Below are 18055 nucleotides of genomic sequence, written 5' to 3'. Positions count from 1 at the left end.
TAGCAATCAAGATCATAAAAGAGTAGCAAGCATACGTTAGTTACATTTGCAGCGCACTTGAAACGAGAACAGCCTGTGCCCCAAAAGTGCGCAAACATACGCAAATGGGGTTTACGAGGCATGCAGCTGTAGGATAGGTGCGAGATCAGAGATCCGACATAACTAATATTATTTGCTGGTGCGATCCTTGTATAGACCATTAATGTTGATAGCGTGTCGGAGAAGTGAAAACATTCAAACGTGGCGAGAATCTGTTCCGCTGAGAGAGTGGTGGAATTGTGTCATGGAAATCAATTGCAAAAAAAACCACGTCCAGAAGAAAAATATAGCGCGAGTGGTCCTCATCAATTAACGTCCCCGGCATTGTGCTGCTGCAGCGAATCTTCAAAACATCCAAAAAATCGAATAAGATGGAAGTAGTAGCAGAGCACGCCGTGTTGCCAACTGAGATAGTCCAAAAGATACTTGAATATATCGAATATGATGGAATCATGGATGTTAAGACTCTGGCACGAGCAGCTCTGGTGTCAAAAGATTTGAATGTAATGTGTAAGATTGATTTTGAGGAATCAGCTAGCCGAACGATGATGTCGTGCTTGTACGAAACTCACTTATTTTAGGCTCTTCGAATAGTATACGAGAACTTGCCACCTCCTAAAGAAACAGGCCGTCTCTTCAAGCGTAAACAGTTGGACGCAATTCTTGCAAATATACATAGATTTGGACAGGACGCACTTAAGCATACCAAGAAGCTAGTAATACTTAGCGTCGATACTGGTGCTAATGCTATTAAGTACGAGTCCAGGTGAGAAACTTTTCAAGTTTTCTATAGACAGAAGCAAGATTTAATTTACATATATTTCGACCAATTGCACAGGCACCCATTTATCTGGACAAGCAATGCATATGTGATCTGATGAGTCTCTGTAGTATTCGATAAGTCATTGTAGAAGGTGCCTTCCTTGACGTGCTAGTAATGCTCGAAAACTGGATAAGCTGCCCTTGATATTGCCTTGTCGCAGCGTGAGAGCACCTGCTGTCGAACTAATGAGCAATCATAAAGCTATATCGTTTGCAGCCAGGAATCCAAACTGGAAACTGAACATCGAAATCTACGAATGACTCGTCACCAGACACCCTGCTCATTCCCAAGCGTTATACAAATGTCGAGAGCTTTACCCTCTGGCCCAAGAACTCTACTAAGTTTAGCTTTGAAGTGGTACAAACAATGCTATTGGCGCTCAGATCTGCAAGCACGGACATCTTGAAATCCTTCACTCTTGGACTTGTCATCAACTTCTGCGACTTGAGATCCTTGGATGGTTGTTGGATTCTATCGAACTATATAAATCTCAAGAATGTCTCGTTTGGGCTTAGTAGTATATCACTCTTGGATTGTTTGCCATGAGTTCGTTGGCTTCAGCAGGGGCAAATGCCAAGCTGGAAGACCTGGAACTGGAATTATGGACGACGACAAACAAACAATGTCATTATACGTCATGCACCAAGTCTCCGTCGAATATACTTGGGTGCGTCGACATCTCCTACGCTCGAAAATTACGACTATACCAACCCCTGATACTTTGGAAGTGCCCGCAGATGCACCTATAGCAATCGAATTGATCCAGAAAAGCGGAAATCATTTAAAAATCTGATTGGATCACAAACTCGCAACCGTCGAAAGTATTCGAGCGCTTGGAAATAGTACAATATTGCCCGAATCTGGTGGAATTAGCTCTACCACCCATTCCGCCCCCTGATACCTTTAACGTTCTGGCAGTTCAGCTAGACCCACATCAATATCTGAATTGGGAACGCGGTGTGGTGTCATCTGAGGACGTCAAGATCATTGCAACTACACGAACGGGGAAGCTGATGACGACAAGTCTGAATATCTATCACGCTAATTGGAAGAGATTACAGGTAACTACTCTGGAAGTCTATACCTTGTCTGGAAATAGTCTCTTGGGCACTGAAGTGAAGCAAACACGACATGCTGAAAATATTCAAATCCTGAAAGCAGAACGTACCTCTTCAGCTCCATCAACGTCATCAGTGGCATGGACGTAACAAGATTGTAATATAATGAAATGCATAGGCTGTTGATAATAGCATAGTGGCATCAAATGAGTCAAACCCACAAACAATAGATTTCACATATTTTTAACGGTACAAAATACAAAATACTCCAATTAACGGTTTCCTGCTCAAAACTGCTTGGGAAACGGGAAGCCATCGCGTAATGTTGAATGAAAGCTTGGGTTGTTGTCTGTTCGAATTGTTGGACAAATCGCAACTCCCTAAGTATTAGCCAATCAGAGGAAGGAACGGCTCCTACAAGCAGAGTATTGATCTTGATATAAAATAGCAGTTTCGATACTGTTTTTCAGCTGCCCTCATCGCTCTAGCTTGGTAAAAGCTCTCGAAACTTGTTGAACTTGATTTCGTCCAGTTTGAAGCTGACTGTCTGGTTTTGGCATAGAAGAAAACGCAGGAATTATATACGGGCTTATAACAAGAATCGATATTTACCCTCAAATATATCGTGTTGGTACGGTAAAAGTCGCCAAATCTGCAACATCAAAACACCCTAAGCTCACGATATTTTCATATGCTCATGTTCTCAACTAGCCCATACCGGCAGCACATGGAAAAGAAGGCTACATTCGATGACAAATCAATGTCTGTATCAACCTCTGGTCCGCCAGCATCAACTGCTCATCACGAAGGTGGTCTGAGGTCAATCCTAGATCGCTTCAACGCATCTGCACCATCATCAGGCGATTCCAGTGCTCTCCATGATTTATGTATATATATACAGTCTACCGCATCATTGCTTCCCTCAGAAGTCACGCATATCTGGTCGCTGCTTCAGCCTCTCGTGGGTCAAGTCACAATTCTAGATTTCATCAACGTGCTTCTTGAGGAACAGTATGATGTGGTGGGTAATGTGGCTGGTATGAGATCTGCTCTATTTACAGCAGTCACGTCTCTGTCGTCGAAAGAGGCGACTCCGACGAATGGACAGATAAAGTCGCTGGATGCACTGTCAAGGCATGGCACGGATTTGACGGAATTCGAGTTGGATATGGTACCGATATTGGCTGATTGGCTATCATCGTGTGATGATGTTACAGATGAGAGTGTGGTGACGTTCATACTCACGCTAGCCGCTGAGACCGTAAAGGCAAATATAATATCTCCAGGTAATGCCGATAAACTAGTGATATCCGCTTGTAATTTATGTACGAAGCCCATGTCAGATGTAACAGCCTCAGCTCTCTCGCTTTTGGAGGTCATTGCTCAACAAAAGGCACTGTCGAATACGGTATTGCCACGGCTGATTGAAACGCTATGTAATACAGTCAACTGGGAACGACATCTAAGCAAGAGCTGGAATATATTAAAATCACTCCTCGAAAGTCCACGTGGTAGAAGATGTATGGTCTTGCTATGCACAATGCTTGAAGAAGTCGACAAGTGGTCGCACATCACTGTAAGAGGAGCAGTATTCTCTATAGCCATGTCTACTTGGGGTACACAACGAGTGAAAGATGCCTTTTATTCGAGATCGTTCTATCTATCGTATTTTATCAGAGTCGTAACATCTCGATCAAACGACCTGGTGGATGTTGAAATATTAAAGTCGATATCTAGACTAGTGAAAAAGTATGGAATATTAAGCGCCAAACCCGATATTGTAGTCAGGAGTGATGCTAAAAATCATGGAACGTCAAAATTGGACGAACCATCAGTAAGCAGCAAATCAGCAGCAGATGATGTCAAAGGTCAGGATCTTACGGTTTTCGAATGGGAGGCCATCATCGCTATATTGATATCACTCACACGCTGCTGGAATGACGCATCAGGACTTCAAGCGTCGCTTCCACAGCCCGTGAATAGGTGGAGAGTGGGAGAAACACTCGATTCGCCAGCAGGAGCTACAAATATGTCTGAACGATTAGGTGCATTGCATACTCTATTAACGTTTTACCAAACCGTCTTGAACGGTGTGGTAGACGTCTACTTGAAACTAGAAGGAGCCTCCTCAACTTTATATTATGACCTCTTATATCAACTAGCGCCACATCTGTCACTTCCTCTCGCCAGTATGTTACTCGATCATATAATAATATCACTATGGCAGGTCGATCTTGACGATCAAATCAAGGTCTTGTCGAATATCTCCAACACTTTTTATATGCACGAGTCTCGACCATTGATACGAAAAAAGTTTGTCGCGATGCTAAGTAATGTATTCAGTAGCATTCATCCTGCTGAACGTGACGAACTGTATGATAGAGTGTTTGTACCTCTCATTGTCTCGTTTGGTAAAGAGTCGGATCGAGATGTCTTCACAGCAATTGTGGATCTCATCCTCAACATGGTAGTGGATATTGATGATGACCAAGCGACAAACTTGGTGTCGGTATTACTAGAGTCAGCAGTCACGAATTCTTTGTCTCCGCAGGGTGATACCACTAAAACGGACAGTATGTGCAAAAAAAGCAGATGCCAAATTGTCGCCCATTGCAAGTGCTAACAGCTGAATTCATATTAGGTATTAAAGTGGATTCTGAGACAGATAAACCCCTGCACTCGTTATCATTAGAGGCTTTAATGGACTTGTTTGAAATCGGGCTTCTGAATGCATCACCCGTCATATCTGTATCAGCCTTTTCCGCTATCGTCAAAGTGGCTGGAATGTCCAGCATAGAGACGGTATCTAGATTAACAGCTCTAAGGTTTCTGATGAAGATTAGAGCAGATTCTAGATACCATGTACGATTTCCATCGTCTATTCCAGCTACCAAATCAGTCGATACAGTAGTCAAGAAGGACGATGCTACGAGTAATGTTGGAGCAAAAAAAGACGATGCACAACAGTCAACAAAAAAGGATGATGTTCCTATGGATCCAATGCCAGAACTAGAAGAAGCAAGAAAATGGTGGACACGTCGAGATACAATAACCAGTCCTCAAGTCGTATGCTATGAAGAATTAATAGCGTCCATTGTAAATAATAACCCACGGCCAACATCGACCAGCCCACTACCTGTAAACATCGACGCAGTAAAGGCTCTGCCAATCGACTTGTATGCTGCCACGATTCTAGAAGTTCTTATGAGTGAAAAGTCATGGGAAATATATTCACTAGTATTAAATCAGCTACCAGCTCAAATGGAAAATATCTACTTTTGGGCTGGTGCATACAAGACACTACCAGATATTCGTAAACAGTTATGTCGTGCTATCCTAGATGAAAAAGTCGCAGCATCGGTTTTGGATATGCCACAGACAACACGTAAGGCTGACTTGTATTCAGCACTATATCGACTCTTGTTGTCTTTGATTCCTCATCGACGGTTATTGACTGTTCGAGAGGTACAAGACGAAGTAGTAATGGCCTTCCATGCTGGATTGAATCGAGGTCCAACGAATGCCAGATTGTGTCTGCAAGCTTTGACGCTATGCTTGTATGAGTTGCCCAGTAGTATGACGCGATTGCTACCAGAGACCAAACTTGGGCCAGGAATTCTAGATAGGTTGAGCCGAATGCCTTCTCAAGCTCTCATACTGGAATTCTTGTCGAGTTTGGCTAGATTGTCAGACTTGTATGTCAACTTTACCGAACGAGACTTTAAAAGAGTGTTTGGTATGGCAGTGCAATATATTTCTACAGGAGGTGGTGTTTCGAATAGTGCTGGATCTGGTAACATAATGACGCAGTATTTATTCAATATGGCTTATCATGTGGTGACTGTATGGTTTACAGCCATGAAGGTATCAGAACGACGTCGTTATGTGCCTTTCATAGTGCACTACTTTATGCTACCGTTGCAGCAACAACAGCAACAGATAGAAAAGAATGAAAAGTCTGAAAAGAAGCCTCTGGTATTGGATGAGAATGTAGAAATGATATTGGACATGATGATTCAGAATACGTTTGCTGATTGCACACCCAAGCCTCCAGAATCTAAAACGGATTCTAAAAATATTAGTGGTGCCGGTCTTAGCAAGACATGGATTGTCGGAAATGCCTTGTTGACGATTCGAACTAGTATGGGAGGATGGAGTGATGTAACTATACGACGAGCATCAGGATGGGTTAGTTTCTCTGTAAGGCTCGATAATCGATTCCGGTTTGAAGAGTCTTCTAACTTGACGAGACGAGGCTCTTTGAATGTCCGTGAAGTATCTGATCCTGTTGCCGAAGAAGATAATCCTAGCATGTCTGACAGCTTTACGAGTCAGGGTAATATACCTAAGGCACAACATAAAAGATGGGGGTCTGTGGAATTGTCTGCTGGTGCAGGAATAGGATCAAAAAACCTGAATAGACAAAGATCTGTTCATGGTCGTAGTAGTGCCACATCAGCTCTGCCATCAACCTTACCAGTAGAATCAGAAGTTGAATCAGGTCGGTCTACTCCTCGATCACGAGGGTCATCCATCTCGTCACAAACGACAGATCCAGCCATTGCAGCAGATACTGCTGTATCTCGATTATCAAGAGCTTTGACCTCTAATACTGGTAGTCAATCAAACCTCATGAGCAATAACACTACTCTAGATCCCGTCTTTCTACTTGCTCAAATAATGCCATACCCTGATATGGTGCCTCATGAAGTGCCACGATTATTGGCTGATGATGATATGACTGCTCGATTTATATCTGTATTGGACCTGACGCCTGTAGTCGACTTGCACAAGTTGGGTGTCTTGTATGTAGGGCCTGGACAGAAGAAGGAGGCTGAAATATTATCCAACACTCAAGGATCCAGAGCATATGGCTTATTATTGAGATCGTTGGGTAGTATGATTCGACTCAAAGGTATACGGGATGTCAACACAGGTGGGCTTGACACTCGAGATGATATAGATGGTACGCATGCAGTATATTGGCAAGATGATTGTGCTCAAGTCATCTTCCATGCCGCCACATTAATGCCAACAGTGTCGTATGACGAGCGATGTACAGCCAAGAAACGACATTTAGGAAACGACTCGATAATCTTGGTATGGAATGAGTCTGGAGCTGAGTATGAATTCGACACTCTACCTGGACAATTCAATCATATAAATCTCGTTATAACGCCATTGGATGCTGATTACCCTTTATCAGTTGTCGGTGGGGTACTTGAAGATGAAGCTGAACGGGCCAGTGGAATACCTATAGTTGCAACACTACCATCGACATATCGTAATTCGTACTATCGAGTATCTATGCAACGGCGACCAGACATTCCAGATATAGGACCATTGTCTGAACCACGGCTTGTCTCGGGAGCATGTCTAGCGAGATTCGTAAGACAGATTGCCATACACGCCAACATCGCTGTACAAATCTTCCTGGGTGGTGCTGGTGGTGGGAATGTCAAAGAGAGGTTGAGAATGATTAGAAGGATTAGGCAGAGGTATATTACGTCGACAGCGTCGTCTTCTGCTATTGGAGGATCCGATTCTGGCAGTGTTGGTCAACAGCAAGTGACTACACCACCTGGACCATCAACACAACAGGACTCGGGCAGTAGTAGTAAAATAGATTCTGAAGCAATGCTCACTTTCACGCGGTACATATGAGAAAATACTATATATTATTAGTTTGGTATTAGGATATATCAGTTAGATTTGTCGCAACTATTACAATACAAGCACTTCGCATCACTTTCTTTTGTTTGAGCGTTGTTGAGATTACAAATGAGGGATGCTGATTAAATATTACAGTGTATGCTCTATTTACACATGTTCTTGTTACGGAAAGACTTCAAAGTCGTCAATCCCTCCCAATTGCCGCTTCATAGCCTCCATCTTGATGCTCCCAATAGTCCTATACCTAAGTGGAGCATAGTCTATATTCGACAATATCTCATACCCTCGTATTTCATGTGTCGCGTCCTGATTACACATGGCATCACAACCACACAAACAATCCATCCCAAAATCTATACACCAGCCTGTCGATCCCACGTCACCATCATTCTTTCTACAATAAGACCGAAGCGTCATATCAACAAGATACGTCTCCATCCCACCCTCCAGTTCTGTAATCAAGGTATCAAGCGTCTCGTCTACCCGTTTCAGACTATTCTCTTCTACTCTCGAGACTCGCATCTGCGAATCGATGCAATCTAAAATGTAGGACTGTGCAGTGCGGGACGGCCATTCTCCATTCATGCATTGTGTGTTTATATGGAGGTGTGCATGAGGCGTGACGTGTCTGCTTAACTCGAGGGCCAACGATGTGGAAGTATCGTAGCGGGCCGATGAGATGTCAAGGATGGAGGTAAGGGCTGAGATTCGTGTTGTTGGGATGATGAGGTGGTCTGTTGGTGGGTGTGTCGGGTCCATTGGGAGCTGTGGAGGTAGCTCGTCTATGGATGGCGGCCGAGTATTGTACGGATCAACGGATGAGATGTATGGTGGATATGGCGGTGTGGTTGTAAAGTATACTTGTTGGTGTCTGTAGAAAGAAAAATCAGCAATCTGTGGATGTCGGATGTTGAATACACAAAGAATGTGCTCTTACATTCTCCACATGCCATAATGCTGCTCATAATCACCACCTTGTAGCAGCACCACTGGATCTACAGCGTTATACTCCTGCTTCTTCCTACTGCTACTACCCTTCCTCTTCCTTGTTGTTTGACTCTTGCGTATATCGTATTTCGTAACAGCCAGCTGTTTACCCAATATAGAGTACTCGTGCATGGAGAGAGCCATTTCAACAGAGGTTTCGGATGCAAAATAGAGGATTGCCCATCCAAAGTTTTCAGCGTCGCGGAATTTCATTGAGACTAAATAGACGGAGCAATGTTTGGTTGGATTCGATGAGAAATAGAGGTGGAAAGGTGACAAGGCTAACTAGTAGTTATTTTCCCGAAATGGTGAAATGTCTTTCTGACGTCTGTATCAGATAGTTCTCGTGGGAGGTTTGATACGAAGCTACAGAACAATGTTGGAAGTGTTCGATCTGATGATGTTCCTTCAGTTGCGTGATAAATTTCAGTAAAGTATGGAACTTACATTGCATGGCCCGACTCTGAGAATGGTCGAACATCCGTCACGACCTGTGAAGGCTCCAATGTCATATTTGGATTTGTTTGTTCTGCGAGGACGCGAGGCAGAGCTTCAGTTCCAAGAGGCAGTAGCTTTTATAGCGTTGATGTCCATGTAAGAGGGTATTGACGCGTGAAATGACAGTATCGACGCGTCCAAAACAAGACTCGTAACATGTCCAAAACCTGCAAATTTCAAGCCCAGCAACCAACTAGCCGAGAACAGGATGGCCGAGTATGAAGGAGAAGCTGCTGCATACGATGAATTCATTGCAAGGCATCGACTGCAGCTTTCAAACATTCCTGAGAAACTGCATCCTGTAAAGCTTTGAATCCTTCATATTTTGCTACAAAATGACTAACATTTCACTCATTACATAGGAGCTCTTCACTAAAGTAACAAGCGAGATCTTCGATGCAGCTGGATACTACATGCTCCAGAAAACAGGGAGCTTACGTGGAGGGTTTGATCTGGTATTGATTGTCGGAAAACTGGAAGCTGAGTCTGCGCTAAGTCTAAGCGATCATGCTTGGACTTTTACGCCTACTGTGCAGTTGCGGGATGAGTTGGTTGGTAACTTGCTGCTGCTAGAGAGGTTGGAGGTATGTTGGTCAAAAAAACGAACTTTACAATCGACAGACGTGTCTGACGCACAATCCATCACCTAGTTCATGATGGGATTGCCTCCTATAGAAGAGCCCGAAGAAGAAACTGACGACGAGCCTGAAGATGCACAGGATCTTATCATGCTTGTATCGACTCATGCTCGTGTTAGTGAAGAGGAAGCTCGCGACGTCTTAAAGAAGGCTGATTGGGAAGTCGTGAATGCTCTGTCGAGTCTGGAGCATCCAGAAGAAGATGATGGTGGAATGGACTCGCTGCATCAGCAAATAGCCCAGCAGCTCAGTATCAATGGTGGTGAGGAACGTAAACCGGATGTCAAGGATCGTGCACAGAGAGTATTTGACAGTATCTGGAAGTGAGTATCGCGTGCTTCAAGATAATGGCCAGTTTTACTTTTGCTTTGCTCTTAAACTTTTGCAAACATAGGTATGCACAAACTTACTCGGTAGCCTGGGCAACCTCAGATAATACCGTGAATGTGCAAACAGTTTGGTTTATGTGTGATGAACTGGGGAGTGCAATAACCCATTCCGAAACTCCCAATTCGAAAATGATTACCTTCCTGTATTATAAGCCTGACTCGACTGTTGGCATCCCATATTCGGTGTTTTGGCTTACAGATGATTTAGAGTATGGAGATGTTATTACACGGGATTTCGTACCTGAATGTACGTCACATTGGAGACAATCGAGGGTTTGTTGGCCATCTTCTCACAATTTTTCTTCTCTGTAGTGATTCCCAAAGGCCTATCTCGTGTCGCATACCGAATCGCTCTGGACATATACCCACAAAACGATGTCGAAGGCACACAACAAATGCTGCGAATGGAGCTTGCCAGATACAAGTCTGAAGTGCCGTCTCGAAAACCGAAAGAATTAGGAACTGTATCGGCTCTACCAGCAGATCGACCTCTTCGTATATACGAAGCAGCAACACAATCCACTGCATCTGAATCATTGGGTGATATTCAGATTGTTGGTAGTCAAGGGGAGGCGGATATAGATGTTGGATTGGATGCTACGATGGACAGTACTCTGCTTGATTTTGGGTTGCTAGCTCAGGCAGTGCACAAGACGCATGGTGCTGTCACTTGGTTTCCAGCAGTTTATTGTCTTGATGAATCTGCACTTCATTTGATTGTTGCAGACTTCATAAATGTAATGAATTTGGTCTTTTGATGACGTCTCTTTTGCGTGACTAACGCACGACACAATCTATGCAGAGGCCAAAAGACCAGAACTGGTGGACTATGAGGACAGCAGATAGACTAGATGCTCCACAGTTTACTACTGATAGCTTGCCTCGGATTGTACGTCAAACTGATCTTGGAGGACGAGTTGTGGCTGTTGAGTGTAAGATCAGAAGATGTTTATCGGTTTGGCAATGGCTTTAGCATGACTCCTTTCAATTTTTAGGGACAACGGACTCGGAGGTGTATGGCTCAAGTCCATTCAACGTGAGTTTTTCGTTTGCTATCGTTTCGGAAAAATCCAGCTTGGCTGTCTTCCTCGTAAGTTCGACTTGAGGTTTGAGCAGAAAAGCCCATAATTCGATTATCCAATGGAATCTCCGCTACTCTTCCAGGATATCGATAACTTTGATGTACGAATATCAGCACCAACTACATCATTCATCGACCATCCCGCTTCAGAACCAACACCAACACTGATTCGAGACTCTCATGGAGTGACTCATCCCACTCCACAAATATTTTTGAAGAATTTTGAATCTACGAGGTGGAGTATGGTGTTGGATGAAGTTTCAGATGCCATCCGTGGGATTGTACAGTCAGTTGCATCTGATGGGGCGATAAGTGAAGGTAGAACATGCGGGTTTTATCAGATGCAAGTTCGCATCAAGAAGAGCAAGGGTGTTGTGGTAGAGGGGTTGAGAAGAGCAGGTGTACAGGTGAGCGAGGAAAAAAAACATGTTATCGAGTATAACTATGGTACCTGCCTGACACGATTTCCCTTCACGTAGAACTGGCTGTCATGGAGATCACTTTAGAAGCACATGCCTTTCGTCGACTATACCTTGGCATGTCATTATACTACAAAGTTCGCATAATAAACCGTCACAGGAACCCAATTCAATCTGTTTCCTTTTGATTGATCATTATTGAAGTTTCCTCGTACGAAACAGAGTAGTGATGCATTAGCAGGTAATCTGTTGCATTTGGCAAGGTTGGAAGTAAGTTGGGCAAAAATGAAATTTGCAATCAGTCGCATTCTGACATTAATCATATAGGAGAAGTCAAACTGGGCTGCAGTTCTTGTAACTTTTTGATCATTAAGATTGAGGGGAACAAGGTCTAATACTCCCGAAAGTCCCGTTTGAGGCCGATCACCAGCACGGATTCGAGACTCTCCTGGCGCGGTGCAACCAACTCGACAATTTTTTCTCTTTACTGCTTTGTAGACTGTTGAATCGAATGGATGGCAATAAATTGCACTTGATGCAAGTTACAGCTGCCATTCGTGAAGTTGTGCTATCAGTTGCATCACGAGGCAAGTTTAGTGCAGCCAGTATAGGGGCGTTCCTTTCGTTAAAATGCAGGTCTCCTTAACAGTTAAATTGTTGTTTTTGAACAGTTGAGATGAGCGAGCGTACAGCTCAGCACAAAAAGCGAGTCAAAGCCTATATGATTTCCTCCCAGAACTGTAATGCCAGGGCGACAACTCGAAGTATATCACTTCGTAATATCCATTTCTTGGCCAATTCATTATTATACTACAGAATGTGCAAACTATATAACCGACACCTGGTCAATCAGTATCCATCGGATCCCCCATATCACCACCCACAGGAGGCGTAGCCGGCCTCACCAATGACGCAAACGGACTGGCAACAGGATTCGGTCCCAACGCGACAACTTCAGGCGGCAGTTCTCCAACACGTGGCGGCGACATTATCATCGGATCCCCTTCTTGTGTAGCTGGTAATGTCGGCTGCGACATTACACTACTACCAGTTTCCATGGATGCAGCTGTAGGCAGTGGTGAGGATGTAGCAGAGCTTGATGGTACGACTTGGTGGTCGAGTTCGGTTGATGTGACGAGGAGCACTTTTTCGAGGGCTCTGAGGTATGCCCATACGTTGCGGTGGTGTTGGTCTGGGTTTGTTATTAGTTCGCAGATTCGTTGGATTGTGAATGGTGGTCTGAGTGAGATGTAAGATGTTAGCATCTTGTGGTAGCTATGATTATGACCCTTTTCTTGCATCAATGGGCAGTTCAACACAGCGACAAGGCTTACTCTTCGAACGAGTCCAGTGCTTGATCAATCCTTTCTTCGTAGTCTGATACGGTATCTCCCTTGTTGAATAGACCGTTTACTCTGCCCATCTTGTCTTCAGCATGTACGTTCTATGTCAGAGTTCGTGTCAACATACTTGTCATCACAATCAACAATGACGCAGCAGTTTACTTGTTTGATTTTGTATCGTATGAGCTCTTTCAGTGATGTCCATGGTATCCCACTGCGAAAGAGTTCAAAATCAGCATCAACAGTTGGCAAATGTTTGCAGACTATCTTACTCTGTTTGACATGTCTCTGCGATGGACTCCAAGATTTGATCGAATTCTAGAGTTTAAGTGAATGTTTAGAAAGAGGGTCTGAGAAAGATAAGTGTCTTTCCAACAAGACCAACCTGATTGCCATGTTTGCGGTTTGGAGACAGCAAAGACTAGACGAGTGCATTCAAGTTAGTAACAAGACATGCATCCAAATGTAGCGTATATATCAAGTTCAGCTCACCAGCCATCAATTCCAGAGTACTATCCGACATTTTAATGGGAGTATGTTGCAACAAGTGAATCTTTCTCTCGAGAGCACCACCAGCTTTGGCGAGTCTGGATAGAGCACAACGTGTGGTCCGAGCAATTTCAGCCATATTTCCATGATCCTCCCTCATTATTGCTGCTGAAAACGCGTGCAAGGTCGAGCCAGCGAGTTCACGATGCAAGCAGTCTATATCAGCAGAACTGGTTCAAGTCGAGTCGGAACCAGCTCCAGACATTGATTCACGCGTTTTCTTAGGTCTAAATAGGACGTGATTATAACTCCAAATGCCTACCGATATCACCGAACGCCCCATGTTCTCAAGACGGATACCCCCAAATACCTCAAAACCAAAATCCAACCAAACTCAAGAAAAAGACCCAAAAGACTTTGAGGATGGCGGAACAAGCATCTAAAATATCTGCCTTGGAGCAAAATGTCGAGATTACTGATCTTAAAGCTGCAAAAGCTCCACCAGGCTCATTTGTCGTTCCCGAAGCTTTCCCAAATGTTGAATCCCTACACGTCGTGTTGGACATTGCTGCTACAAGGAAGAGCGAGGTATGTATTCATTCAGTGCTTGTCTTTCATCTGTAATTTTCTATTGCTTCCTAGCGAACGGAATGAGATCAAGCGCATTGACATCTGTCGATTAGGGCAAGGAGCTTGACGCACTCAAGCTATATCGACGAGCCGCCGACTATATTACAGCTGCAATGCTATATCTCAGAAAGAATACACTACTGCGTCAAGATCTCAAAGTATGTTTCCCCATCATCATAAGGCGCCTCGCGTTGGTGACTCATACTCACCCAACCTTAACACTTCTTTATCACGTTGCTTAGGTCGATGACATCAAACCACGATTGCTGGGCCATTGGGGTACTTGTCCAGGATTGACTTTGGTGTACGTAACGCTTGCTTTAATCAGAATTGATGGCTACTAGTACATCCACCTGTTGATCCGGTTATCCGAAAAAGCACGCGGTGTATCTAACATCTCCCAAACCACATTATCGTACAGATACTCTCACTGCAACTACCTCATCAAGAAACACTCTTGCTCTGTCCTCCTCGTCGTTGGACCTGGTCACGGAGCTCCTGCAATCCTCGCAAACTTGTTTTTGGAAAACACGCTTGGATTCTTTGATCCAAAATACGCATGGAATAATAATGGATCTCAGGCTTTGATTTCTGGATTCTCGTGGCCTGGAGGATTTCCCAGTCATGTCAATGCACAAGTGCCCGGTACTATTCACGAGGGTGGTGAATTGGGGTATTGTTTGAGTGTCTCGTTTGGTGCAAGTAAGTATAATGGTTTCGGATACAGTTGTAATAATTGATATTTGGGCACCGAATGTCAAGTGGGACTTGACACGAGATGTCGAAAGCTTCAAGATTTGGAATACTCAACATATGAATAATGTCTGTTTTCTGTTAGTCATGGACAATCCAGACTTGATTGTCACTTGTGTAGTCGGTGATGGAGAAGCGGAATCTGGACCTTTGAGTGGATCTTGGAATGGTTACAAGTTTATTGATCCAAAAGAATCTGGTGCTGTCTTGCCGGTGAGTCACAGTTCTCAATTTTTCTTGTCAACATGGCCAATGTTACCTTTGAGTATTACTTGTGGAAATGTGAAATGATGTTCCAAAATCACCCAATCGTTCATTTTAAGGCTTACTTGAGGAAAAGCGCAATAATGTTCACGATCCAAAATAAGTGTTTTTTGTTTGCCAAAAGTCAGCTCACGATAGACATCTCCCATAGATTCTTCACGTGAATGGCTTCAAGATTGCTGAAGGAACGATATATGGAAACATGTCAAACGCCGAACTCGCTACCCTCTTCACTGGATTTGGCTACCAAGTTCGCATCGTCGAGCATATGGCAGACATTGATGCTGATCTTGCTACCTCTATGGAATGGTATGTTGTGTCTTCTCCACACACTTTGTGATGTATCACAATTCTGTTTCTGATCTTTTTGGCATCATCTTAGGGCCTACCTTGAAATCCGCCGCATACAACATGCAGCTCGTACAGGCTCTCCAATCATGAAACCACGCTGGCCCATGATTGTGTTACGAACACCCAAAGGATGGAATGGTCCAAAAGCCACTCATGGTCTGCCTGTAGAAGGATCATGGAGAGCTCATCAAATCCCATTGACAAATCCATTCACGGATGATGAGCAATTCAAGGGTTTAAATCAATGGTTGAAGAGTTATGGACCTGAAGAGCTGTTTGATGATAATGGTGTTCCGATTGCTGCGGTTTTGGATGCTGTGCCGAGTGAAATGCTTCGAATGGGGTATATTGATCACGCAACACTCAATATTTTATGGCTTTTGCGGTACTATGTTGTTTGTCTCCTGCTAATTTTGACTTTCCGTTAGACGTAATCCTCATACCTATGCCGTCCATGAAGAACTTGACACGCCAGACCCATCAAAGTTTGCAGTCAAGGAGAGCAAGAATGAAACTGAAGTAAGTACATCCAGTCGTAGAGTAATATTTTAGATGAAAATTCTAACATATCCTATGTTTCTTAGTGGGTTGGCGCAATGGGCATTGCTGGAAAATACTTGGCCGAATTGACTCAAAAGTACTTGGGTTCCAGAATCGATTTTTTTGTTGACAATTCTAACATCATCCATTCTCTTTCCAGGAACCCCAAGAGCTTCCGACTCTTTTCACCTGATGAAATGGAATCCAACAAACTTGGCGACATGCTGAAAGTAACTACCCGAAACTTCCAACCTGATCCAGTCACTGCCAACAGTGGTGGTCGTGTCATTGAAATCCTTTCAGAACACAACTGTCAAGGTTGGATGCAGGGATATACGCTGACAGGTACTTATGCTGCAAAGAAAGAGCTGTCAAAATGAATGTAAGGTGCTAATGACCAGCATGTGCTGCTCTTCAGGTCGAACTGCCCTCTTTCCCTCATATGAAGCATTCTTGGGTATTATTACTACCATGATGGTACAATATTCCAAGTTTGCCAAGATGTCTCGTGATACCCCTTGGAGAAGGAATTTATCGTCGCTTAGTGAGCAATCCAGCATTGCACCAGAGTCCGCTCGCTTTTTTGCTTGATTTCTAACCTTCTCTTCGTTTAGATTATGTTGAATCTTCCACTCTCTGGCGACAAGGTGAGCTGAAACCCTCAATTGAAATCAGCCCGTGTTCCCCGTATATCAATAACATTTGCTTATAAACCTATTCTTACTCAGAACACAATGGCTTCAGTCATCAAAATCCTGGATTCATTGATACTGTTGTCAATCTCAAGTCAAATCAATCTCGCGTGTATTTGCCTCCAGATGCCAACACGTTATTGGCTACAGTGAGTCATCCACTGACTCTTGAGTCCTCACGTCTTTCTACGAGAGTTTTTTTTTCCTGATTTCCAACTTTTCACACCTTCCCACCATGCAGATTGACCACTGTATGAGATCCAAGGGCCACGTCAATCTCATCGTCTCTGGCAAGTCGCCAGTCCCAGTATACTTCAACACATACGCAGAAGCCAAACATCACTGTAACGCTGGTGCAGGTATCCTCAAATTCGCATCTACTGATGGTGGCGTCAATCCAGATGTCGTCTTGGTTGGTTGTGGATGTGAGACTACGATGGAAGTTGTCGCTGCCGCTGCTCTATTGAAGAAGGATGCACCTGCGTTGCGTGTACGAGTGGTCAATGTGACTGGTAAAGAAATTGGTTTCAAGTGTCATTGTACAAACAACTTAGATCCTTTTTTTGCTATTGTTCCAGATTTGATGATTTTGGCTGATCCTGGTGCTTCTGGTCATCCACATGGATTGACTACTGAGCTCTTCAACTCGTTGTTTACGGCTGATAAGCCCATCGTTTTCAACTTCCATGGTTATCCAAGTGTCGTCAAATCGCTCTTGTTTGATCGCGTTGCTGGATGTGATCGTTTGGTTGTGCTTGGATATATCGAAGAAGGTATGAAATTGGCCAAAAGTTATAAGTCCGAGTTGTTCCAAACTTTCAGAAATTCTCCTTCTTCGATTTTTTTATTCCAATATTTATCACTGTTTTATTTCCGCAAATAAATAGGAACTACAACAACACCATTCGACATGCTGGTCCTAAACCAGGCAGATCGATTCACTGTCGCCATACGTGCTCTAACAATGGCATCAAAAGTCGTGGCAGTTGCACCAGACGTTGTTCCATTGAATGCAAAGTATTTGGCCAAGATTCACGAACATCAAAAGTATATCTTGGCTACAGGACAGGATATGCCTGAATTCTCTGTACAGCCTGTGTTTTGATTTTGCGGATTGGAAATAAGGAATGGGAATTGTTGCAAGGATGGAACAGAGAGGTATTCAGAAATAGCAGAGACATGGTTTTTTATCTAGCAAATATAGAATGTCGGTACATAAGGATACTAACTCATTGCTGGTGTTTTGAGAAGATGGGTTTGAGTGTTTTACGGACTGGTTGTGCAATGTGAGAAGGATGGGATGATAGGGGCTGATAGTATGATTTGAAGGTTTGAAGTTAGGGCAAAAAATCTTCAATCTGGGACAAGTCATAGCACCCGCAAATCGT

At 43.6% G+C, this 18055-nt stretch overlaps 4 protein-coding genes across 4 annotated transcripts; 3 read left to right on the top strand and 1 right to left on the bottom strand.

The window, feature by feature from the left end:
- Nucleotides 1-410: 410 nt before the first annotated feature.
- Nucleotides 411-7584, top strand: SmJEL517_g02024 (uncharacterized protein; the record flags this gene model as incomplete). The annotated part of the gene is made up of 4 exons (XM_031167952.1): nt 411-542; nt 621-805; nt 2632-4493; nt 4562-7584. The coding sequence occupies 4 exons, from the start codon at nt 411-413 to the stop codon at nt 7582-7584; spliced, it is 5202 nt and encodes a 1733-aa protein (XP_031026150.1).
- A 1702-nt stretch (nt 7585-9286) lies between these two features.
- SmJEL517_g02023 (uncharacterized protein) lies at nt 9287-11692 on the top strand (the record flags this gene model as incomplete). Its single annotated transcript, XM_031167951.1, has 9 exons — nt 9287-9379; nt 9441-9662; nt 9729-10039; nt 10111-10352; nt 10418-10842; nt 10908-11037; nt 11101-11195; nt 11270-11593; nt 11666-11692. The coding sequence occupies 9 exons, from the start codon at nt 9287-9289 to the stop codon at nt 11690-11692; spliced, it is 1869 nt and encodes a 622-aa protein (XP_031026176.1).
- Nucleotides 11693-12450: 758 nt separating this feature from the next.
- On the bottom strand, nt 12451-13597 carry SmJEL517_g02022 (uncharacterized protein; the record flags this gene model as incomplete). The annotated part of the gene is made up of 6 exons (XM_031167950.1): nt 12451-12844; nt 12940-13049; nt 13111-13162; nt 13221-13266; nt 13334-13369; nt 13441-13597. 6 exons carry the CDS (start codon nt 13595-13597, stop codon nt 12451-12453), a joined length of 795 nt encoding a protein of 264 aa, XP_031026177.1.
- A 263-nt stretch (nt 13598-13860) lies between these two features.
- Nucleotides 13861-17772, top strand: SmJEL517_g02021 (uncharacterized protein; the record flags this gene model as incomplete). The annotated part of the gene is made up of 16 exons (XM_031167949.1): nt 13861-14025; nt 14121-14225; nt 14310-14371; nt 14489-14769; nt 14906-15033; nt 15236-15393; nt 15467-15778; nt 15864-15954; nt 16020-16072; nt 16136-16320; nt 16394-16519; nt 16590-16622; nt 16704-16816; nt 16909-17179; nt 17246-17440; nt 17555-17772. 16 exons carry the CDS (start codon nt 13861-13863, stop codon nt 17770-17772), a joined length of 2496 nt encoding a protein of 831 aa, XP_031026151.1.
- Between the last annotated feature and the right edge of the window lie 283 nt (nt 17773-18055).

This window comes from Synchytrium microbalum (genome assembly GCF_006535985.1).
Source record: "Synchytrium microbalum strain JEL517 chromosome Unknown SmJEL517_scf0007, whole genome shotgun sequence".
Lineage (NCBI taxonomy): Eukaryota > Fungi > Chytridiomycota > Chytridiomycetes > Synchytriales > Synchytriaceae > Synchytrium > Synchytrium microbalum.
The sequence above is the reverse complement of the archived record's forward strand: the minus strand, read 5'-3'. Positions and strand labels throughout refer to the sequence as shown.